This window comes from Choloepus didactylus, chromosome 3, assembly GCF_015220235.1.
Source record: "Choloepus didactylus isolate mChoDid1 chromosome 3, mChoDid1.pri, whole genome shotgun sequence".
NCBI classification, from domain to species: domain Eukaryota; kingdom Metazoa; phylum Chordata; class Mammalia; order Pilosa; family Megalonychidae; genus Choloepus; species Choloepus didactylus.
This window is the reverse complement of record NC_051309.1, coordinates 200966875-200993294: the sequence shown is the minus strand read 5'-3', so window position 1 is coordinate 200993294 and position 26420 is coordinate 200966875. Positions and strand designations below refer to the sequence as shown.

The following is a 26420-nucleotide window of genomic DNA, read 5'->3' as shown; positions in this document are numbered from 1 at the left end:
GATCATCTTTTCATGTACTTTTGGCCATTTGTATATCTTCTTTGGAGAAATGTCTATTCAAGCCTTTTGCCCATTTTTAAATTAGACTGTTGGTCTTTTTTGTTGTCAAGTGAAGGATTTGTTTAAGTATTCTGGATATTAACCCATATCAGATATGTGGTTTCTGAATATTTTCTTCCATTGTGTAGGTTGTCATTTTACTTTCATACTAAAGTCCTTTGAGGCACACAAGTTTCTGATTTTGATGAGCCTCATTTATCTGTTTTTGTTGTTGCTTGTGCTTTGGGTGTAAAATCTAAGTAAGAAACCATTGCTTAACACAAGGTCCTGAAGATGCTTCCCAACCTTTTCTTCTAGGAGTTTGATAGTTCTGGCTCTTATATTTAGGTCTTTGATCTATTTTAAGTTGGTTTTTGCATAAGGTGTGATGTAGGAGTCCATCTTCATTCTCCTGCAAATGGAAGTCCAGTTCTTCCAGCACCATTTGTTGAAGGGACTATTCTTTCCCCATTGAGTGGTCTTTGCCCCCTTGTCCAGAAACAGTTGGCCATAAATGTGAAGATTGATTTCTGAACTCTCAGTTCGATTCTGTTGGTCTATATGCCTGTCCTTGTGCCAGTACCATGCTATTTTGATTATTGTAGCTTTGTAATAAATTTTTAAATACTGTAGGAAATAATACTTCTCATATTTTTATAAATTATTAGGTATGTGTTATAGTCTACTTTTTCTTTATACTTTAAGATCTACTTATACATCTTATTTCAGTTTAAATCTAATGGTTTTGTTAGAATTTGAAAACTCATACTTTGATTAATTTTCACTTAGCTTATAAAAATATGATAGTTTATCTCCCTGAAAGTTTGACACCTTTTGCAAACTTACTTAATTAACATCATACTTATAATTTTAATGTATCTCATTTTCTTAAGTACCTCAAACATCTGACAAGGCATGGTCCCACATCTAACAAAGGAAATCTTTCTATACATTATAAACCTAATGCATCTAAATTTACTGCTTTAATCAATCACATTCCATTAAACTTTTAAAAGTTGATTACAGTTATATTCTTTAAGTTTAATATGTCAAAATCTCTTAAATTCTTCAAAGGCTTAAAGGCAGACAAAATTATCCAGTAATGGTAAAATATGTGTTATTGCAATATCTTATCCCATCATATTAATATTATGGTTGGTTCATTTTTAAATCATGTTCATACTTGTTTTTCTATCTTTAGATTACACGGCCACTTAAACAATTAAGGGTTGCAGAGTATTTCATCCTGGTTTAGAATACAGATTATACTATTTTTTCCAGCATGATTTGATGTAATTGGATTAATTAAAATTGAGTCTAATGAGCACATAAATGGATTGTTTGCTATTATGATTATTGTAAATTTATATATGCCTTTCCTTTATCATAGCTCATACTGTTTGCTCCTTTTGAATATCATGTATTAATGGCTTTCCACAGAATTATTAGTTTTTCAGGTTTTTGTATATTTCATCTTTTTTGTTTCTCTGTGCTGAATTGCCCCAGCTTGACCAGTGAAAGCCTCTTTAAACTGGATTCTTTGTTTTATTATCACTACCTGAGGCATATTTGAAAGTATTTGTGGTTTTTAGCAATAAGATGCTCCAGGCCCTTCTTAGTTTTCTTTGCCTCCAGAAATTGAATCAGCAGCCCTTTAAAGAGTCCTTTTTTCTTTCTTTCTTTTTTTTAAGTGGAGATCAAACTCTGAACACAAGATTATCAGTAGGTGAAGATAGGGTGACATTGCTGCTAAGATAACTGTAATAACTGAGCCAGAAAAATATTTTTTAAAGGATGAGTTTATAAAGTTTCCAGTTTAATTTCAACTATATGGAGTCTGTTAAAATATTTTTAATCAATTTTAATTTCTTATAAAGTAGTGCAGTTACAAGTTTACAAGTCAACTGGTAATGTAAGGCCTTTAACAAAAACAGCGGGCTCTGCCCCACAGTAGAGACAAGTACTTTGAACATCTTCATCTATTTCTTCTAATGTTTAAGTCTGTACGTCTAAGTAATATGACTTGATTTTTCCATTTTACACAAGTCATAAACTGTTTATTATGAAATACCTTGTAATACCAGACCCCCTTTAACACAGTGAGATGTGTCTACTCTTCCGCCTCTCATCTTTTATATGTGGTTATGTCACAATTTGTAATTAAATTAACATTCAGAAGTTTCATGCTGAGCTACCTATGCAGCCTATATACTCCTTAGGGTTTTTGTTCCCCTTTAAGAAGGGATGGGGTAAATTTTGAAAGGCGTCACCTCCTCCTCCTTTCTGCTTCTCTCCAATAAGTACAGGGAAGGAGCAGAAGAGGACAAAGACAAGTAAAGTTTGTCAGTCTTTATTGAATTGCTTCCACTAAAATAATATATGTTTGGGCTGGCTTAGCTGATCCTATGAGATTTTACCACCATCCATTTTTATTCTAAACTTTAACTACTTAATTTATAGAAGGCGAGGTTTTCTTAGGGTGCACTAGGTATCCATGTTTGTGATATTTTCCCATGAACTGAACTATTAGGCTTATTTATTTTTTCAATCATTGGTACAACTTGATAGCACTGTATAGCCCGACTCACTGAGCTATTATGGTTTTTTTTTTAAATATTTCTTTTCATATAGTAACCAAACTTCCCAGTTTGAGAAAATTATGCAATTACTATATAAAAATGAAATGTATTTGGAAATTACTCTTTAGTCTGATGATTACATTTTCCTGCATTTCAGATTTATTTTTGCCATCATGGATCGGTTCGGAGATATATCAGAAGGTGAAGTGGACCATTCTTTCTTTGACAGTGATATTGAAGAGGCAAAGAAATGTGAAAGTAACTCAGTGTTTGACAAGCAAGATTATGACCCTAAAGAGGGAGTAGAGAAACATATAGAAAATGTGAACATGGAATTTGAAGGACAAGCAAAGGAAAATCTTCTTACTGAAAAGAGAAATGAAAGGAAAGAGAAAATTCCTTCAGAAGAGCACCCTGTAGAGAATGATATTACACAAAATAGAAGTTCTTTATCTTTGACCACGTCTTTAAAATCAAAAAAATTGTGTGGTGCTACAACAGGACATAACATGCACTTGCCCATTTCAAGTAGAATCCCTCAAATTGTAAAAGGTGAAGATGATTACTATACAGATGGAGAGGAAAGCAGTGATGATGGGAAAAGACATCATGTCAGGTCCAAGTCAGCTAAACCATCTAATAACTTAAAAAAGAGCATGAATAAAAAATATTCCAAAATTGGTTCCTCTTCCTCCTCTTCTTTGTCTTCCTCGTCTTTAAGTTCAGATACAGATTGTTCAGATAGAGGGACTGATATTTGTATATCTGAATCATCTCCATCATTGAAGAAACATGTATCTGGTATAAACCTCTTATCACCAAAACAGAAATATAAACCAGGAATAAAATCAACAGGAAAACAACCTTTAAGTACTAAACCAAAAGTTCGTGACTGCACTGAGGAATCGGAAGATACTGTAACTGATGTAACTCCTCTCTCAACCCCGGACATCAGCCCTATTCAGTCTTTTGAACTGGCCGTGTCAAATGATCAAAAAGTAAAAGTTAAAAGACAGGAAAACTTGAGTCAAGAAGTATATGGAAATGTTGAGGATTTAAATCATAATTCAAAACATTTGAAAGCAGCCAAGAAAGGGAAGGAAAAATGTGGGCCCAGTCCCACCTCCAAGTCTTCGTTTTTGGATTCCAATTCAGACCACAAAGATAAACAGAAAGTCTTACATGACACAATGGACCTCAATCATCTTTTGAAAGGTAACTTTCTTTTCTTTTTAAAAAGTATACATTGGACTAAGTATTAAAATTATTGTACATTGAGCTTAAATATAATTGTTAATGAATTTTACATTGCTTTTTCTAGTAGATATGTTTTAGTTTTTGAGAAAATTGACTTTGTAACTTTACCAAATATTTTGTTTTGCCATAAGAATAGCTATAGTATCATTATCTGTAATATCAGGTGAGATATGTGTTACAAAACTAGGACTAGAAACTCAGAAAATTTTGGTCTAATACTTACAAACTCAAAATGCCTAGAAAGATAAAATTTTCTTTTTTCTTAATTTTTTAAAAAATTTTATTGTTTTAAATATATGCATAACAAAATTTCCCATTTTAACCATTCTCAAGTGTACAATTCAATTGGGTTAATTACATTTACAATGTTGTACTACCATTACCACCATCCATTACCAAAACTTTTTCATCACCCGAAACAGAAACTGTGTACCCATTAAGGCAATAACATTCTCCCATTCCCCAGTCCCTGGTAACCTCTAATCTGCTTTCTGTCTATGAATTTGCTTATTCTAGATGTTTCATCTAAGTGGAATCATGCGACATTTGTCCTTTTGTGCCCGGCTTATTTCACTTAACATGTTTTCAAGTTTCATCCATGTTACAGCATGCATAAGAATTTGCTAAATAGTACTCCCTTGTATGACTAGACTACATTTTGTTTATCCATTTATCTTTCAATGGACACTGGGTTGTTTCCACCTTTTGGCTATTATGAATAATGCAATGAACATTGGTGTACAAGCGTCTAAGTCCCTGTTTTCCATTCTTTGGGGTATATACCTAAGAGTGGAATTGCCAGGTCATGTGATAATTCCATATTCAGCTTTTTTGAGGAACCACCAAACTGTTTTCCACGGCAGCTGCACCATTTTACATGCCTACTAACAGCATACAAGGGTTCAGATTTCTCCACATCTTTGCCAACACTGTTATTATTATTATTTTTTAATAATAGCTATTCTAGTGGTACATGTATCCCATTGTGGTTTGAATTTGCATTTCTTTAATGGCTGTGATATTGTGTGTCATTTCATATGTATCGTAGTGGTGTTCGGTGTATCCCATTGTGGTTTGGATTTCCATTTCTTTAACGGCTAATGATGTGTGTCATTTCATGTGCTTATTAGCCATTTGTATATCTTCTTTAGAGAAATGTCTGTTCAAGTCTTTTGCCCATTTTTTAAATTGGGTTGTTTGTCTTTTGTTGTTGAATAGTGAAAGTTCTTTATATATTCTGCTGAATATTTAACCCTTATCAGACATATGATTCACAACTACTTTCTCCCATTCTGTAGGTTTTTTCACTTTCTTCATAATTTCCTTTGCACAAAAGTTTTTAATTTTGATAAAGTCTAATATATGTTTTTTGTTGCTCAGGCTTTTTCTTTTTAATCCAGTTTTAATGAGATCTATTCACAAACCATAGTCATCCATGGTGTGCAATTAACTGTTCATAGTACCATCGTATAGTTGTGCATTCATCACCCCAATCTATTTTTGAACATTTTCCTTACACCAGAAAGAATAAAAATAGGAGTAAAAAAAAGTAAAAAAGAACACCCAAATGATCCCCCCATCCCACCCTATTTTCCATTTAGTTTTTGTCCCCTTTTTTCTACTCATCCATCCATCCATACACTAGACAAAGGGAGTATGATCTACAAGATTTTCAGAATCACACTGTCACCCTTTGTAACCTACACAGTTATACAATCGTCTTCAGGAGTCAAGGCTACTGGGTTGCAGTTTGATAGTTTCAGGTATTTACTTCTAGCTATTCCAGTGCACTAAAACCTAAAAAGGGATATCTATATAGTACATAAGAATGCCCACCAGAGTGACCTCTTGACTCCATTTGAAATTACTCAGCCATTGAAACTTTATTTTGTTTCATTTCTCTTCCTCCTTTTGGTCAAGAAGATGTTCTCAATCCCTTGATGCCAGGTCCAGGTTCATCCCTGGGAGTCATATCCTGCATTGCCAGGGAGATTTACACCCCTGGGAGTCAGGTCCCACATAGGGGGAAGGGCAGTGAGTTACCTGCCGAGTTGGCTTAGCGAGAGAGAGAGGGCCACTCTTAGGTGCTGTTATAAGCAGGTTTCAGCTCTCCTTTGCAGTAACAAGCTTCATAAGGGCAAGCCCCAAGATAGAGGGCTTGGCATACCAAACCATCAGTCCTCAATGTTTGTGAGAACATCAGCAACAACCCACGTGAGGAAGTCCAACAGTTCCGCATTTTCCTCCAGCTCCTCAGGGGGCCCTGCATGTATATTTTTATTCTCTGCCCAAATTACTTTGGGATTTGTTGCTATTTCACACTAATCTGTTCAAACCTACTAGATCTTACTTCCTATTCAAAGTTCCATGTTGTTATAGTTTTTGAACAAGCTGACTGTACAAGTTTAATTGTTTAGTGTACTACAGAAAATATAGATCCTTCACCAAATAAACATCTCTTCCCTTGGTCTCACATGGAAGTTGAAGTTTTAAACCACAGTCAGTATCACCCTTTACTTTTTGGCCTGATTTGCCCTAGTCCTAACCAGATCTGCTTCATTCATGTCTCTAATTGAAGTCTGGACTCTAAGTTTTTTTAACAGTTGCTGTATGCACTAATACTGACATTCATATCTGCTGAGCTCTTGCTGTGAGTTTCAGGTGTCACACAGATACCCAAAGTTCCAGAGACTGATCAGGTTATAGACAAAGGCATCAGCCATCTCTGAATCTGGAGATAGCCGTTACAGTTCAGGAATAAATGTGACTGCTGTAAGAGCTTACAATCTAGGGACCGTTACAATAAGCATTCACCCTATAAGCTGTGCTCTAAGATTCAACTCTGAGTTTATACACTGTAGTTAGTCCATATTGGTGTGTTGCTCGGACTTTTGATGGCATATCTAAGAAATCATTGACAAATCTAAGGTCATGAAGATTTTCTTCTGTTTTCTTCTAAGAGTTTTGTGGTTCTGTCCCTTTTATTTAGGTCATCAGTCCATTTTGAGCTAATTTTTGTATATGGTGTAAGATAGGCATCCAGTTTCATTCCTTTGCATGTAAATATCTAGTTTTCCCAACACCATTTGTTGAAGAGATTGTTCCAGATGGATAATATAAATGAGAGCATGGAGACAAATACTTTCCCACTTCTGTTAGAGACAGGGGCATAAGACATATTTCACTTTATTCTTTAAGAAAAGCAACAGCACAGAGGTTAAAATAACCTGAAATTTTAGGAAAAATGGAAAGGAGCTGGCAAATTAAAGAACTCAGAAAAAACCTATAGGGGACTATTCATATTTTAAGTTAAAGGTTAAAGAGTATTACTCAGAAAATAATTACCATATTGATGAAATAGCACAATTCAAGTTTCAGTTGCTTTCAGATATAAGGTATTTTTGAATTAGAAAAATCTTTATTGCTGCATTTCTGTATCAATTTATTATTGTTTAGATTTAGTTTGAAAGGAACAGTATAAAGGCAACTTTAAAATTTATCTTTAGACTAGTTTATAGAAATGTAAAAATACTGGGCTTGTAGGATAGGTTTTAAGTCAGTTGAGGATAAAATTTTTAAGTGGTAAATAGGATTTTTCAATTGTTTGTAATGGTAATTGAAAAAAATGAATATTTAGCTACATAATCTGCATGTGATGGCAACATAAGGGCGATCTTGAACAAAAAATACCTTGTTTAGTCAAATAACTCACATGATCAGGTGATAAAAGTATGTTTTAGAGAAATTTACAGTTGTGAACTTTCCTTCATTTGTAGGTTTTCTTTTCTCTTTGGTCTGTCTGATTGTACCCATTGAATGTTGAGTGTCTCTGAAAAATCAGATACTTGGCATTGGTCATCATCATCTAGTGGTCAAACCTACACTCAATATATCTTTCCTGATAAGTGCTTATTTAATCTCTTAACACTTTCATGATTGAGGAATTTTCTATCCTTGCTTCACTACTTCCTACAACAACCAGGGTGGGTCTTTTATTTTTTATTTATTTATTTTTTTAAATTCATTTTATTGAGATATATTCACATACCATGCAGTCGTGCAAAACGAAGCGTACATTCGATTGTTCACAGTACCATTATATAGTTGTGCATTCATCACCAAAATCAATCCCTGACACCTTCATTACCACACACACAAAAATAACAAGAATAATAAAGTAAAAAAGAACAATTAAAGTAACAACACTGGGTGCCTTTGTTTGTTTTTTTCCTTCCCCCATTTTTCTACTCAACCATCCATAAACTAGACAAAGGGGAGTGTGATCCACATGGCTTTCCCAATCCCATTGTCACCCCTCATATACTACATTTTTATACAATCATTTATAAGATTCACGGGTTCTGGGTTGTAGTTTTGATAGTTTCAGGTATTTACTGCTAGCTATTCCAATTCATTAGAACCTAAAAAGGGTTGTCTATATTATGCATAAGAGTGCCCACCAGAGTGACCTCTCGGCTCCTTTTGGAATCTCTCTGCCACTGTAGCTTATTTCATTTCCTTTCACACCCCCCTTTTGGTCAAGAAGATGTTCTCCATCCCAGGATGCCAGGTGTACATTCCTCCCCGGGAGTCATATTGCACATTGCCAGGGAGATATACTTCCCTCGGTGTCTGATGCAGTGTGGATCCAGTTTTAAAAAGTAAATCAGTCCTACTTAGTTTCCTTCTTAACTCTTCAGTGACTTACTCACATTCAGAACAAAATCCAAATGCTTTTCCATAGCCAATCAGACTCCTCTACATCAGTGACTCCTATCCCATGCAGTATATTAGGGTCACCTGGACAACTATTAAATAAAACAAATAATGATCCCTGGATCCAGTGATAGGGATCCTGATGTAGCTGGTCTAATATGCTATTAAGGTTGATGGGAACCAACCTTTGCTCTACATCAGTTTTGTCTCATGCTCCAGTCACACTGTTTCCTTTATGTTCTTGGAATACCCGAAGTTATTTCTATTTATGGGGCATTTGCACTTACTGTTCTATTTGTATGGTTTCTTCCTGTTTCTCAGGTCTCAGCTTCTATATCACCTCCTCAGAGAGACTTTTTCTGAGTAGTCTGTCTATAATAGCTTTACACCCCCAACCCCACCCCAGCTCTCTGTTTCCTCCCATCAGAATACTTATCATACCTTGAAATTAGTATACTTTGCTTATCTCTCCAGCTGGAGGGTAAGCTACTTGAGTGCAGGATACTAGTAACAGAAATTCCTTATCAATATTTATCACATAACAGGAAGTCTAAAGAAAGGTCAGACTTCAGAATTGATTGATTTGGTGGCTCAAAATGTAGTGAGGAACCCAGGTTAGTTCTACCACTCTCTTTACCCAGCCCTTGTGTTGGCTTCATTTTTAGACTACTAGTGAGGCGTCTAGAAATTTTTGGTCTTCACAGCCAGACATGACAATGCCCTGAGAAAGGAAAACTTTTTTCCTCCCTTTCTTTTAGAGGAAACTTTCTTTAGGAAGAAGGAAACTTTTTAAGGAGGACTCCCTTCAGACTTCCACTTAGGTCTCATTGCCCAGAATAGGATCATTCTCCAATTCCTAAACCAGTCTTTGGCAAGGGAAATGAGATTATCTCTAGCGAGTCAGACTCCCTGGAGCTAGGAGTGAGGAAGGGGCAGTTTGCCCTAAAGGACATGGCTCCAGAAGAAGGGGAAGAGATAGATGCCCCCTGTGCCGGTTTGTATATTTATGACCCCCAGAAAAAACCATATTCTTTAATGCATTCTTGTGGGGGCAGACGTATTAGTGTGGATTGTGTTGGAACCTGTTGGTTCAGTGTCCATGGAGATGTGACCCACCGAATTGTAGGTGATAACTCTAATTGGATAATTTCCATGGAGGTGTGGCCCCGCCCATTCAGCGTGGGACTTGTTTAGTTTACTGGAGCACTATATAAGCTCACAGAGAAGTTGCTGATAGCTAGCTAGAGCTGAGACAGACATTTTGATGGCCATTGAAAGCTGATGCAGACATTTTGGAGAACGCCATTTTGAAACACAACCTGGAAGTAAGCAGACCCCAGCCATGTGCCTTCCCAGCTAACAGAGGTTTTCTGGATGCCAATGGCTTTTCTCCAGTGAAGGTACCCTTTGTTGATGGACGCTTTATGGCCTTAAGACTGTAACTGTGTAACCAAATAAACCCCCTTTTATAAAAGCCAGTCCATTTTTTGTGTTTTGCATTCTGGCAGCATTAGCAAACTAGAACACCCCCCAAAATGGGGGCATCTGTTTAGAAGAAAGAAAGTAGGAATGTATGCTAATTGGGCAACCAGTTATTTACACTATGCCAGAGCTTCACAAACTTTAATAAGCAAAGGGATCACCGGGGGATCCTGTTAAAATGAATATCCTGGTTCAGTAAATCTGGAGTAACCTAGGGAGTTATCTTTCTAGCCAGCTCCTGATGGTGATGCTACTGCTGGTGATCTAAGGCCATAGTCTGAATATCAAGACAATAGACTATAGTTCCATTGAAAATAAATACAAGCATCCCTCACTATTCTCATCTAATCTGTTTCTGAAACTTAGTTGCATATAGAGCCCATATATTTTTATTTTAAATAGAAAATATGATAGCCCTAGCCAAAATTCCCTAACCGTTTCCCCAAATATAATTAAAGCACTTTGAAATACTGTTGACAAACTTTCAGCATGGAGGCTGAGCTAAAATGTAGAAGGAAGACTTTATTCAGACCACTACACAGTAGGAAGTCCTTGATCTAAGATCACTGACTTGCCTGTAAGTGGTATATAGGGCTTTTAAGGGCCCAGGAACAAAGGTGGCCTTTAGTATGTTGGTTACATATGTTATTGGAGTCCATAATACTTATTACAACCCACTAAAATTGTTTATAACGACAAAGCATTTTAAACAACAGTTACGCGTTTAGTACATTGTATACAGTATTTCTTTAGTTTTTCAAAATTATTATTTGTGTTCTAGTTACACAGAAAGACTTTTTAGGTCTGAGAATACTTTCATAATTTTTATTTTTCCCTGATAACTAAACCATGGTCATGGAAGATGAAGACGTATGCATGGCCATTCTTATGCCTTTTCTGTATTCATCTCTCAATACACTTTATCACTTTCAATTTTCCTTCTATATATGGCCTTTTCTAGGCCTCTTTAGCTCATTTGATTTCTTCATAGCCTTTTCCTCCTTCCTGTAAGATAAATTCACTTAATATAGAGAAGACAATAGTGATAATGCATAACAAATTTAAAAAAATACGAATATGATGTGATCCTATCAGAGCAGCTTAGAGGAACACACATGTTCTACATCCTCTCAACTTAAACATTTTCACTAAAATAAGTACAAGGATATGTTAAACCAGTTTATTTATTCAGATAGTGAATTTTGGGTAAAAAAAAATTTTGAGTTACTATAGCAAATATTAGTCTAGTGAGGGACGCCTGTATCGCTAACAATGTTATTTATTGGTTCAAAAGAGCATTTATTAAATAAAAATTCCAACTACAAAGTATTAAGCCTATGAAACAAAAATCAATAGTATAAAATCAAGTATCCCAGCATATGCCATGGATAGTGAAACAATGTTGAATGTGGATATTTATGTAGAGAGGTGAAAAAAAATGTGAAAGTGAGGTCAGAAAATTTTAGGTATCTGGGTGCTATCCACATGACCCTAGACAAGCCAATAGTTATTCTGTGCTAGGGTTTCTTCACTTGTAGGATGAAATAGTTGGTATAGAATGTGAAAGTCAGGTCTAAATTCCTAGTTCCGGGGTTCTATTGCAAATATTAGAAGGAGGGAAGATTGGTGTAGTTTGGCATTATATCTGACTTTGTAGGCCTTGAAAGAGTAGTAGAATTTCTGAAAATTCAGCCTCTTTTGGCTTTATTATGTGCCTATTTTAGGAGATTTCCCACTCCCACCCTAAGCTTGCCTTTACAACCTATGTACAAAGGATGTGGTTGAAATGAGAGCTTCTGTTTAGCATAATATCCTAGCTAAGGGTTGTTCAGATGAAGAGCCACCAGAATGTGAGGCTAGCCTTCTATCAGGGTTAAACTTTTGAAAAGGGAACAAATTTCAAACAGTATTGGTCATGTAGAGCTTGCATTTTATTAGCAGCAGCTCCCAATGCCATGTGAAATAAAACTGGTTTTTGTCCGCCCCCGCTTTCAGTTTTAATGTTGTGTAATATATTTAAACTCTTACTTAAATAAAACTTGTTTTCAGGAATAAAAAAAAAAAGGCAGATAGGATATTAAAAAGGGAACTAGTAGTATAAACAAAAGTTTGGACATTGAGTGATGGTGTGAATCTGATATATTTGTAGGGCATTGAAGAAGTTGGCATAACTAGATTTGAAGATATGTTTTTATTATTTTGTGTAGGTAAGATTAGGTCAGTTTAGGACGAATGATAAGAGGGCAAAATAGACATTTTAGAAATGTATTACTTCAAAATTTACCTTACATATTTTGTGTGAAATAATCATCAGAGGATGCTCTCTGAGAAGAAAAACTGATACAAGTGAAAGAAATGGGATTAAGAGCATTGATGAGCAAAGAAACTGGTAAAACTTATTGCTAAGATGATACCAGCATAGAAGGGAGTGAAGTGAAAGGTCTGTTTAAGGGGAAGATATAGATACTGTAATGCTCTAAAATAGGAAAGGGGATCCCTTTACTGAGATTAGCTATTAGTATATTCTACCTGGCAGCAAATTTCATTCCTTCTTTATTGGCAGGCTGCAGCAATTGATTAAGATAGGTAATCATTTCCTATCTTAGATTTTCTAAGATAGGTAATCTCAGATACCCTCAATATACTACCAAGCTTTGCAGAACATTTGAAAAAAGCTAAAATAAACAGAGAGGCACCAGACTCATAGATAAAGAACTTAATACTTGAAAGAGTTAAAAGAGCAAGTTCAATGATATTAGGAAAGATCTGTGAGGACAAAACTATTTTCATTAATAAAGCTAAGACAATTTGCTTTTTACACTCTCCCATCACAAGTGTGCAGTGGAGTTTTCCAGGGGCTACATGACAAGTGATAGCCCAACAGATTGAATCTGGAAGCAAATATGAGATTCCAACTGTCTTCTCTTAAGCAAGGATTAGAAGATTTGCAAAAATGTAAAAGTCCCATTCTTCTTGCTAATTTTTTGTTTTTTTATAAAAATATTATATGGACCTGTAATTGGCTTATTTTCAAATCAGTACCTTAAAATCATTTATTAATTTCTAACATGGCAAATGTTGATAGATACAAGCCACATAAGCAAACATTCTTTGGGGTCCTCAGTAATCTTTAGCAGTGTAAAGGGAACCTGAGACCAAAATGTGTAAGAATTAGAACTGGAGTATGTGACAGTAATCTATTAAAGGGAAAAAAAATTTAACTTAGACTTCTGAAATGGGGCGGGGGGGAGGGAAAAGAAATAATGAAAAAGAACTTAAAAAAAAAAAGTTTGAAGAAAAGAGGCCAAACCTAACAATCATTCACAATATATGTAGATGATTTTAAGTTCATGAGAACATACTATCAGACGGGGTTAAAAAAACTAAATCCAACATAAAAAGATGTTTAAAATAGTATAGGAAGAATGCAAGTGAAGGCTTGAAAAAAGATATGCCAAACAGGTATTAACATGGAGAAAATAGAAGTATCAGTATTATTACTATAGAAAATAGGATTCAAGGTGAAGAACACTAAAAGAAACCAAGAAGGGTGTTTTACCTTAATAAAAGGACCAGATACAACACAAAGTGATTTGAAATGGGCATTGATTTGAAATGTTTGATGAACACAAAAACAGAACTAGAAGGTGAAATTGACAAAGCCACAATCTCCATAAAAGATTTATAGGAGAAACCAAGATGGCGGCTAGGTGAGACAGGTCTAAGGAACACCTCCGTGGAAGACACTAGATAAGGACCAGAGAGTGACCCAGAATACCGGTTACAGCAATGTGCCACCTGGATGAGATCTTCTAGTTCCCAGGGGCTGTATACTTGGTGAAACTGAGAGTCTGCATTCTGAACGAGTGAGTAAGCCGGCTGGAAGTCCCTCAGCCACGCGGCGATCCAGGGAAGCCAGGGTTTGGTGTCTGGGAAAAAAAAAAGAAAAGAAAAAAGGGGAAAACCCAGGAGCGGCTGCAGGTGCGAGCAGCTGCAGGTGCGAGCAGCTGCAGGTGCGATCGTGGGAAACACGCAGTAAAACACAGCAAGAGGGGGCTGGGCCGGCCTCCTGGTTACTGGCCTGGAAGAAAGCCCGCTGCAGATATCCCTGGGGCCGGGGGAACGGAGCGGAGAGCCAGAAGCTGAAAGAATCCCCGCGGCTAGCAGCTCACTCCCGGGAGGGCTGGATAAACCCCTGCCTGGGGCCGTGCCCACAGCCCAGAGCGCTGCCAGTTGTCCCGGAGCTGGGAAGGAGGAACTGTGTAAGGAGGAGTGTGTGAAGACACCCCGTTTGGCCATTTTTGCATATGGCTGAAAGCGAGCCAGCTCGGCCTGGTGGCCCAGGGCTTCCCTTGAGGGACGGCGCGCGCTGATGACGTAGCATGGCATTTTCTCAGCAGTGGTCCTGGAGGAGCGCAGCTGGGCAGGGGGACCTGCTCGGAGATCCCAGAGACACTACGCCAAGTCTGCTGGTTTGTGAGACATCGAGAGAGAGGGGCAGGGGCTGGGGCTGAAATGAAATGAAGGCTTGGTCTCTTGCGGCAGTCTTGAATCTCCGGGAACCAGGGGGATTTGAATATTGAACCTGTCCTTCCTCCCTGACCACCCGTACAAGCACCCCGCATTCAGGGCGGACAGCTCCAGCAACATACCCAGGCTGAGTTCTCTGGCTGGACCCCACAAGAATCATTTCCCCACTCACGGTGGGGACAAGTGGAGAACTGACTTGAGAGGTGTAGGCGACTCACAGACGCCATCTGCTGGTTAGTTAGAGAAAGTGTATGTCACCAGTGTTTCTGAAAAATTAGATAGGTTTTTTTTTACAAATTAAAAGAATCCTATCAAGCAGAGCAAATGCCAAGAGGCCAAAAACAACAGAAAATCTCAATGCATATGATAAAACCAGATGATATGGAGAATCCAACTCCAAACACACAAATCAAGTTATCTGAAGAAACAAAGTTCCTCACAGAATTAATTAAACACAATCGAGGAACGAAAGCATGGCAAAGGATTTAAACGACATCAAGAAGAACATGGCCCAGGATATAAGCTACATAAAGAAGACCCTAGAAGAGCATAAAGAAGACATTGCAAGAGTAAAATGAAAAAATAGAAGATCTTATGGAAATAAAAGAAACTGTTGGACAAATTAAAAAGACTCTGGATAATCACAGTACAAGACTAGAGGAAGCTGAACAACATCTCAGTGTCCTAGAAGTCCACAGAACAGACAAAAGAAAGAATGAAGAAAAAAATCAAAAAAATTGAAATGGATCTCAGGGAAACAATAGATAAAATAAAATATCCAAACTTAAGACTCATTGGTGTCCCAGAAGGGGAAGAGAAGGGTAAAGGTCTAGAATGAGTATTCAAAGAAATTGTTGGGGAAAACTTCCCAAACCTTCTGCACAATATAAATACACAAAGCATAAATGCCCAGTGAACTCCAAATAGAATAAATCCAAATAAACCCACTCCGAGACATATTCTGATCAGACTCTCAAATACTGAAGAGAAGGAGCAAGTTCTGAAAGCAGCAAGAGAAAAGCAATTCACCACATACAAAGAAAACAACATAAGACTAAGTTGTGACTACTCAGTGGCCACCATGGAGATGAGAAGGCAGTGACATGACATATTTAAAATACTAAGAGAGAAAAATTTCCAACCAAGAATGCTTTATCCAGCAAAACTCTCCTTCAAATTCGAGGGAGAGCTTAAATTTTTCACAGACAAACAAATCCTGAGAGACTTTGCCAATAAAAGACCTGCCCTACTTCAGATTCTAAAGGGAACCCTGTCGACAGAGAAACAACAGAAAGAAGAAAGAGATATAGAGAATTTTAACAGAAATATATAGTACCTTACATCCCAAAGCACCAGGACACTCATTTTTCTCTACTGATCACGGATCTTTCTCCAGAAGGGACCATAAGCTGGGACATAAAACAAGCCTCAAGAAATTAAAAAAACAGAAAATTGAATATACTCAGGGTACGTTCTCTGGCCACAGTGGAATACAAATAGAAGTCAATAATTGTTGAACTGTAACTCCACTATTTACTTCCTACATGATATAAATTACACAAACCCTAATGACAAATCAGTGGTTTTGAACTCAGTGTAAAATATGTAATTATAGACAACTATATAAAGGTAGGGGAATGGAGGAGTATAGGAACATAGTTTATGTGTCCTATTGAAGTGGAGGTGGTATCAAAGAAAAACAAGATTGATATGGATTTAAGAGGTTAATTTTAACTCCCACAGCAAACACAAAGAAACTATCAGAGAATGTAACCGTAGAGATGAATTGTAGAGTTTGGGTTAAGAGAAATGGGGGAAGGAGCAATGGGTAGTTAAGAAATGAGGGTGGAGTTGCTGTTTGAGGTGAAGGGAAATTTCTAGTAATAGATGGTGGGAAAGAGCATTACAACATTCTAAAGGTGATTAATCCCACTAATGGAAGGCTAGGGAGGGGGTGGAATGGGAAGATTTAGGCTGTATATAGGTTCCCACAACTAAAAAAAAATAAAAAAAGACACCCTAAATAGATTGATTGAATGCCAAGGATGAACTTGGATGGAATTAGAGGATAGAGGACAGGTGGCTCCAAGGGACACAGTTGAGACATAAGGTAAAGGAAATATAGAATGTAAGCTTTGTATCATTGTTGAACCTGTTGTACTCCTTAGCTGTGCTTAATGGGATTGCATAAAAGAATGTTCTTGTCCATGGGAAGTGTATACGTGAATTATAGTGTATGTTCAAGGATGTGTGCAGCTAGCTCTCATATGTTCAGAAGACAGAGCAATAGATGATGAATGATAGGGAGGGAGGGAAAGAAATAGTGATGTGACAACATGTTAAGGTTGGTGGATTGAGCTATCAGGGGAGGGGGGTCAGGGTATGATGGAATTCTTTGTATGGGGTTAGTATTGTTTTCGCAACTGTTCCTATAACTTTGAATTTATTTCAAAAGAAAATAAAAAAAATTGAATCAATGCTTTTGAAAAAATCTAGTACAGAATAACAGATGCCATAAAATCCTATTCCTATAAAGTTATAAATATGTAAAAAAAGAAAAAAAAGATTTATAGATCAGTTAGACCAAAAAAAAAAAAAAAAAAGATGCATCAGCTGCCTGCTTGTGGGCTGCATATAGCCTACAATTATTTTGTCTATCACCCAATATTTTTTTAAAACATTTTTATTGTGAAATCTAACATATGTACAGAAAAAGGTGAATTTCAAAATACAGCTTAACAGGTAGTTATAGAACAAATTTCAAAGTACAGTATGGGTTATAGTTCCACAATTTCAGGTATTTCCTTTTGGCCATTCTAATACACTAGAAACTAAAAAATATTTATATAATGATTCAGTAGTCATAATCATTTGTTAAATTCTAACTTCTTTGTTATAACTCCTCCCTCTCATTTGATCATTTTCTCAGTCTTCAGGGATATTTGGGCAATGACCATTCTAACTTCTTCATGTGATAAAGGGGTATCGACATTATGAGGTAGGGGGATGCAACTGGTTGATGTTCTGGGAGAGACTGGTACCTCTAACTTTCAGGGCTTATCTGGCATAGGAACAACCTGGAGGTTTTAAGTTTCTGGAAAATAAACTTAGTAAGTAAAATTTTGTAAAGTCTTAGAGCCCTGGGCTTTCTTTAGGGTTTTCAGGAATACTGTTGGTTGGGACTTGACATACTGTGGCAATTTGTAATATCTGGCTGAAGCTTGCATAAGAGTAACCTCTAGAATGATCTCTCAACTGTGTTTGAAATCTCTTAGCCACTGAAACTATCACCCAATTTTTTTAAAAGTGATGAAACAGGGTCTGCCCTGATCAAGGAGGTGGAGTGAGATGCTTCAGGGCTCCAGGCCCCCATAGAAGCTTTGAAAAACCAGCAAAAACTGACAGAAGTAACTTTCTTAAAGCTCTAGAAAAGAGTTAAAAGACTGCAATAACAGAGCGAGGACCAAATCAAGAAAAAAGCTGCTTAGAAGCATTAGGATCCCATGGCACCCTGGCTGACTCCTTCCTCACCGCTCACAAGCTTGGCATGGAGCCAGCCCATGCTCACAGTGTGGATCCCTTGTCCAGGTTCTGGAGGGAGCAGAGTAACTGGAAGTATGTATGTCTGGACCAATCTGTCTAGTGGCATCCTGAGGGACTAACTGTCTCAGAAGTTGCCCTGCGTGTAGAAGAAAAGCTGGCATTCAAGGAAACCTCTGTCAAAACACTAGCTGGATTAAAAGGGGAAATGTCGGAGGCAGGGCAAGATGGCAGCATAGAGAGGTGTAGAATTTAGTTATTCCTCTAGAGCAACTAGCAAATAGCCAGGAACAACTAGTAAATAGTCTGGAACAACTGCTGGGGGACAACTGTGACTGTCCACACATCGCAGCAGCCTGAAATGGGTGGAATGGCTGAGATTGCAGCATAAAAGCTGTAAGTAAAAACTGTGGACCTGTGCTGGAAGCCCCCTTCCCCCACAGCAGGCAGAGCTGCAAAACCTTGCTGTGGGAGAAAGCAGCAGTCCCTTTCAGGAGAAAGCGAATATAGCTCAACCTAGCTCCAACTGGGGCTTTAATTAACAAATGTAGACTGCTGCATACAATCTACAAACACAATCAAATCCCTAACAAGCAGCAAAGTACCCTGAGGTTGCTCCCAATGGAGAGGAGGTGGGGCTGACAGAAAAAAAATACAGAGGCTTTTGGAGACGACTGTGCTTAGAATACTCGGAAAAGTGTGTGCCCCAAGAAAAGGAGCACGGAAGACTGGGAACTATCTGGCCAGCAGGTGAAACTGTCTCTGAAAAGGGGATTTCTTTCCCTTTTTTTTTCTCTTTCAGTCTTAGGGGCTCATTGGAGAAAGCCTCAGGCATTTTCATCTCTCAGTGCTCTGACTCAGGCAGGGGTGGAGTTAACAGAGTCAGAGAGAAAAAGGTGTTATTCCAGTGCAGAAGATAGGTCCCTAGGGGGTGTATCTTCCCTAAGAGGAGGGAGATGGGGCTCAGCTGAAGTGCTGGCCCTCCCTTCAGAACTCAGACCCCAGGGCCTGGGGGAAAACATTCAAACCAGAAACAACTTAAGCTGAGAATTAAAGGGGCCATACCTCTTTACACCAGTGGGGAGTGACAGCTGTCAGGCACCACCTACTGGGCAGGTTAAGAAAACCTGTGTGGCTAGAGGCACAACCTCAGGGAAACCTGATACTGAATATTACCCCTTTCTCATACCTGAGCCTGTTCTGGCCTGGGAAAATCTGATTGGGGTGATCAAGGAAAACAGATGCCTAGACAACAGAAAACTGCAAACCACATTAGGAAAAATGAAGATATGGCCCCATCAGAGGAACAAGCTTACACTTCAACTGAGATACAGGAATTGAAACAACTAATTATTAATCAAACAGGTCTCCTAAAACATTCCAAAAATCACGTCAACGAGTGGAGGGAAGATACGGCAAAAGACATGAGGGATATAAAGAAACATTGGGCAACTATATGGAAGAACTCAAAAGTTTGAAAAAACAACTGGCAGAACCTATGGAAAAGAAAGGCACAGCACAAGAGATGAAAAACACAATGGAGACATACAACATACGACAGTAGATCTCAAGAGGCAGAAAAAAACACTCAGGAACTGAAGAACACCTGAAATCCTACACACAAAAGAACAGATAGGAAAAATATGAGCAGCATCTCAAGGAATTGAATGACAACATGAAGCGTATGAATGTACATGTCATGGGTGTCCCAGAAAGAGAAGAGAAGGGAAAAGGGCCAGAAACAATAATGGAGGAAATAATCACTGAAAATTTCCCATCTCTTATGAAAGACATAGAATTACAGATCCAAGAAGTGCATGTACCCCAAACAGAAGAGATCTGAATAGGTCTACACCAAGACACTTAATAATCAGATTATCAAATGTCAAAGATAGAGAATCCTGAAAGCAGCAAGAGAAAAGCGCTCCATCACATACAAAGGAAGCTGGATAATACTATGTGCAGATTTCTCAGTAGAAACCATGGAGGCAAGAAGGAAGTGGCGTGATATATTTAAGATACTAAAAGAGAAAAACAGCCAACCAAGAATTTTATATCCGGCAAAATTGTCCTTCAAATATGAGGGAGAGTTTAAAATATTTTCAGATAAACAGAAACTGAGAGAGTTCATGATCAGGAGACCTCCTCTCCAGGAAATACTAAAGGGAGTGCTATAAACAGATAGGAAAAGACAGGAGAGTGCAGTTTGGAGAAGAGTAGAGAAATGAAGAAATCAGGAGATGAAAAGAGGGTAGAGATTGGACAGTTGATGTTGAAGGACTGTAGTGTGTTCTGGAGGATTGATTGTGTAGATACAGAAGTGGATGGCACGGTGCACAATATTTTAAGTACAGTGGAAAAAGATGACTATGAATACAGTTGAAAGGGGAAGGTTAGGGGTCTGCATGGCACCAGAAGGAAAAATGGAGGATGAAAAGTCTGGGACTGTATGGCTTAGTGAAACTTAGAGTGGTCAGTGTGTGCGATTTGTTGTACAAGTATAGGAATGTTTTTGCATGAGGGAGCAGCAAGAAAGAATGAAGTTATGAGGTATGCAACGAAGTGAATGGACCCTGAGGACATTAGATGGAGTGAAATAAACCTGAAATGAAAAGACAAACATTATAATGCCTCACTAATATAGGCTATTAACAATGTGTAAATGCTGGGAATTGAATCTGGGAACATGGGCTATTAGGGGAAGGCTTATATAAAGGTTCCTAGATTGTAAGTTCTTACAGCAGACACATTTATTCATGAATTGTAACAGTTATTTCTAAATTTTGAGATTCTGAGCTGTTTTTGTGTGACTTGGTTGGTCCCTGGAGCTTTGGGTGTCTGTGTGACACCTAGGACTCAGAGCGAGAGTTCAGCAGTTGTGTCAGCATTGCTCCATGAATCAACTGCTAAAGAGGCTGAAAAGGAGATCAAACTTTGATTGGAGAAGAAATGAAGTGGACTTGGTTAAGATTAGGATAGATCCTGCTAAAGGTTACAGGATGATACTAACGTGCTTTAAAACTTTGACTTCTGTGTGAGACCAAAGGAAGAGATGGTTATATGGTGCAAAATCTATATTTTCTGTAGCACAGTATATAATTTAACTTGTATTGTCAGTTTACTGAAATGCCATAATTATACGGAACCGTGGCTAAGGAGTGAGACCTTATTGTTTGTACTGGTTATCATGAAGCCTCGATACAACCTGGAGTAATTTGGGCAGAGAATAAAAAGTATTTACAAAGCCCCTTGAGGGGCTGTGGAAAAATGTAGAAATATACTTCCCCAGCTGGGGAATTCCTGATATTCTCTCAAGTATTGGGGACCACCAGCTTAGTAGGCCAAGTCCTTGATCTTGGAGTTTGCCCTTAAAAGCTTGATACTGCAGAGGAGAGATTAATCCTACTCATAATTGTGCCTCAGAGTCACCCCCAGAGGCCCTCTTTTGTTGCTCAGATGTGGCCTCTCTCTCTAAGCCAACTCGGAAGATAAACTCACCTCCCTCCCCGCTACATGGGACATGACTCCCAGGGGTATAAATCTTGCTGGCAATGTGGAATGTGACTCCTGGGAATGAGCCTGGACCCTGCATCTTGTGATGAAGAAAGGCTTTTGAATCAAAAGGGGAAGGAGAATTGAAACAAAATGAAGTTTCAATGGCTGAGAGATTTCAAATGGAGTTGAGAAGTCATTCTAGAGGTAACTCATGTGTTATATAGATATCCCTTTTTAGTTTGTTCAGATAGTTAGAAGGCAATGTCTGAAATTGTTGACTTGCAATCCAGTATCCTTGATTCTTGAAGGTGATCATATAACTATATAGCTTATATGATATGACAGTGTGATTGTGAAAACTTTATGGCTCGTACTCGCTTTACCCAGTGTATGGGCAAATGAGTAGAAAAACTGGGAACAAAAAGTAAATAAATAATATGGAGGAGGGGGGTGTGGGATGTTTCAGTGTTCTTTTCACTTTTATTTTTATTTTTTGGAGTAATTAAAATGTTCAAAAATTCACTGTGGTGATGAATGCACAGCTATATGATGATACTGTGGACAGTTGTACACTTTGGATGATTGTATGGTATGTGAATATATTTCAATTAAAAAAAGCAAATGGGGGTAGGTGGGGTATGGAATGCTTTGAGTGTTTTATTTTTATTCTTATTTTCATTTTTATTTTTTGGAGTGATGAAAATGTTCAAAAATTGATTGTGTTGAATGCACAACTGTATGATGAAACTATGAACAATTATACACTTTGGGTGATTGGTATGTGAATATATTTCAGTAAAATTACATTTTAAAAAGGGATGAACACATAAAAATCAAATCTCCCACAAAAATATAGATTTCTTTATCAGTTACTATTGCTTTATAACATTATCACAACACTTTGCAGATGGAAGTACTCAAAGAACAAGGATGGGGCTAGAATCATCTGAGTGCTTGCTTACTAACATGTTTAGGTACCTTGGCTTGGGATGACTTGAAGACTAGGACTGGTGACCATGTGGTTTGGCTCCTTCACACACAGCAGCCTCATGGTAGTTGGATTTTTTACGTGGTAATGCAAGGCTCCATGCAAAGGTGTTCCAAGAAACAAGACAGAAACCTCATCACCTTTTATGACCTGGGCTCAGAAGTCACATAGCATCATTTATGTGGTATTCTATTGGTCAAAACAGTCATAAGCCCTCCTAGATTTAAGGGGAGAGACATAGACCCCACCTCTTAATAGGAAGAGTGTCAGAGAATTTAGGGACACCATTTGGCAACACATGTATTTACATTCCTCCCACATGCAAAAAATACAATCCACCATTCTGAAGATCCCCCAACTTCAAGATCCAGGACCTAAATCAGATCCAGGTGCAGCTAACGCTTCTTCAGGTATGGTTCTTCAGTTACAGCTCTTTGAGTACTTGAGAATCTTCTACTGGGAGAGACTGGGAATGAGAATAGCTTTATTTTTGAACCCTATAAGTTCTGGTTCCTTTATGCTTTCCCTAAATTTTGCTTGAAAACTGACCAGTTCCTTTTTGTTAGCTCATCTTTCTCAATCCTCTCTTATTATTGAAGCTAAAATAAACCATTGGCACTTTGATCATTCTGCTTGGAGAGATCCTTAGCCAATCCACCAGTGCATTTTGTATATTTTTCCAATTTTCTTGTCACCACAGGCAACAGTATTGCTAAACTTTCTGCCATTTATATGTCAAGGGTCAGCTTTTTTCCTGCTGTGATGGTTAGGTTCATGTGTCATCATGGCCAGGTGATGGTACCCAGGTGTCTGGTCAAGCAAGCAGTGGCCTAACCATTGCTGCGAGGACGTTTGTGGCTACTTGATAAACCAGAAAGCTGGTTTATTAAATCATCAGTCAATTGGCTGCAGCTGTGACTGATAATGTCAATGAAGGGCGTGTCTTCCACATTGAGAGAATGCAGTCATCTGGATTTAATCCAATCAGCCGAAGACTTTTAAGCAAGACAAATAGAGGACCTTCACTTCTTCGGCTGACCAACGAAGCGTTTCCTAAGGAGTTCGCCGAAGTTGCCAGTTCATTTCCTGAGGGGTTCACAGAACATTTTTATTGGAGTTGCCAGTTTGCTGCCTGCCCTATGAGATTTGGACTCATGCATACCCACAGTTGCGTGAGACACTTCTATAAATCTTATATTTATAGATATCTCTTGTTGATTCTCTTTCCCTACAGAACCCTGACTAATACAACTTGTTTCCAGAAGTGGGCCTTGAGAAACAGATTCTTAAAATGGGCTTTTACAATTTGTTTTCTACTCTGATTAGATTCAAAGGCACTAATGACTCTATTTCCAGTAATCAAGAGGGCACTGAAGGTCCATGGCATGAGTTAGCAAAGAAGATGTGCAAAATAGCACCGATTCTCCTAATCAAACTCTTTTACCAAGCAAGGCTCTGGGTGACAGTGTTTTCGACACCTTCACAGAGTTTTGCAGAGTTAAGAAGTATAATGATGTTGGCTGATTGCTCTTAGATACGCTGGATAAAGTTATAAGAGAAAGATCGACAAGATTGACAAGCCCCTAGCTTGACTTACAAAATCAAATAGAGAGAAGACCCATATAAACAAAATAATGAATGAGAACGGTGACATAACTGCAGATCCTGAAGAAATTAAAAAAATTATAAGAGGATACTATGAACAGCTGTATGCCAACAAACTGGATAATGTAGAGAAAATGGACAGTTTCCTGGAAACATATGAACAACCTAGACTGACCAGAGAAGAAATAGAAGACCTCAACCAACCCATCACAAGCAAAGAGATACAGTCAGTCATCAAAAATCTTCCCACAAATAAATGCCCAGGGCCAGATGGCTTCACAGGGGAATTCTACCAAACTTTCCTGAAAGAAGTGACACCAATCTTACTTAAACTCTTTGAAAACATTGAAGAAAATGGAACACTACCTAACTCATTTTATGAAGCTAACATCAATCTAATACCAAAACCAGGCAAAGATGCTACAAAAAAGGAAAACTACAGCCCGATCTCCCTAATGAATATAGATGCAAAAACTCTCAACAAAATACTTGCCAATGAAATCCAAAGACACATTAAAAAAATCATACACCATGACCAAGTGGGGTTCATTCCAGGCATGCAAGGATGGTTCAACATAAAATCAATCAGTGTATTACCACACATGAACAATTCGAAAGGGAAAAATCAAATAATCATCTCAATAGATGCTGAAAAAGCATTTGACAAAATCCAACATCCCTTTTTGATAAAAACACTTCGAAAGGTAGGAATTGAAGGAAACTTCCTCAATATGATAAAGAGCATGTATGAAAAACCCACAGCCAGCATAGTACTCAATGGTGAGAGACTAAAAGCCTTCCCTCTAAGATCAGGAACAAGACAAGGATGCCCGCTATCACCACTGTTATTCAACATTGTGCTGGAAGTGCTAGCCAGGGCAATCCGGCAAGACAAAGAAATAAAAGGCATCCAAATTGGAAAAGAAGTAGTAAAACTGTCATTGTTTGCAGATGATATGATCTTATATCTGGAAAACGCTGAGAAATCGACGATACAGCTACTAGAGCTAATAAACAAATATAGCAAAGTAGCGGGATCCAAGATTAATGCACGTAAGTCAGTAATGTTTCTATATGCTAGAAATGAACAAACTGAAGAGACACTCAAGAAAAAGATACCATTTTCAACAGCAACTAAAAAAATCAAGTACCTAGGAATAAACTTAACCAAAGATGTAAAAGACCTATACAAAGAAAACTACATAACTCTACTAAAAGAAATAGAAGGGGACCTTAAAAGATGGAAAAATATTCCATGCTCATGGATAGGAAGGCTAAACGTCATTAAGATGTCAATTCTACCCAAACTCATCTACAGATTCAATGCAGTCCCAATCAAACTTCCAACAACCTCTGCAAACGTGGAAAAGCTAGTTATCAAATTTATTTGGAAAGGGAAGATGCCTCGAATTGCTAAAGACACCCTAAAAAACAAAAACGAAGTGGGAGGACTTACACTCGCTGACTTTGAAGCTTATTATAAAGCCACAGTTGTCAAAACAGCATGGTACTGGCACAAAGATAGACATATAGATCAGTGGAATCGACTTGAGAATTCGGAGATAGACCCCCAGATCTATGGCTGACTGATCTTTGATAAGGCCCCCAAAGTCACTGAACTGGGTCATAATGGTCTTTTCAACAAATGGGGCTGGGAGAGCTGGATATCCATATCCAAAAGAATGAAAGAGGACCCCTACCTCACCCCCTACACAAAAATTAAGTCAAAATGGACCAAAGATCTCAATATAAAAGAAAGTACCATAAAACTCCTAGAAGATAATGTAGGAAAACATCTTCAAGACCTTGTATTAGGCGGCCACTTCCTAGACTTTACACCCAAAGCACAAGCAACAAAAGAGAAAATAGATAAATGGGAACTCCTCAAGCTTAGAAGTTTCTGTACCTCAAAGGAATTTCTCAAAAAGGTAAAGAGGCAGCCAACTCAATGGGAAAAAATTTTTGGAAACCATGTTTCTGACAAAAGACTGATTATGTATAGAAATCCTACAACTCAATGACAAAAGTACAGACAGCCCAGTTATAAAACGGGCAAAAGATGTGAAAAGACAGTTCTCTGAAGAGGAAATACAAATGGCCAAGAAACACATGAAAAAATGTTCAGCTTCACTAGCTATTAGAGAGATGCAAACTAAGACCACAATGAGATACCATCTAACACCGGTTAT

General features: G+C 37.8%; 1 protein-coding gene across 1 annotated transcript in view; it reads left to right on the top strand.

The window, feature by feature from the left end:
* The window catches only part of CFAP97 (cilia and flagella associated protein 97), a 70307-nt gene that overhangs the window by 6669 nt on the left and 37218 nt on the right, over positions 1–26420 (top strand). The window contains exon 2 of the mRNA XM_037831114.1: positions 2776–3833. Within this exon, the coding sequence (XP_037687042.1) occupies positions 2792–3833 (1042 nt within the window). The 5' untranslated portion in view covers positions 2776–2791. The remainder of the gene's footprint in view (positions 1–2775; positions 3834–26420) is intronic.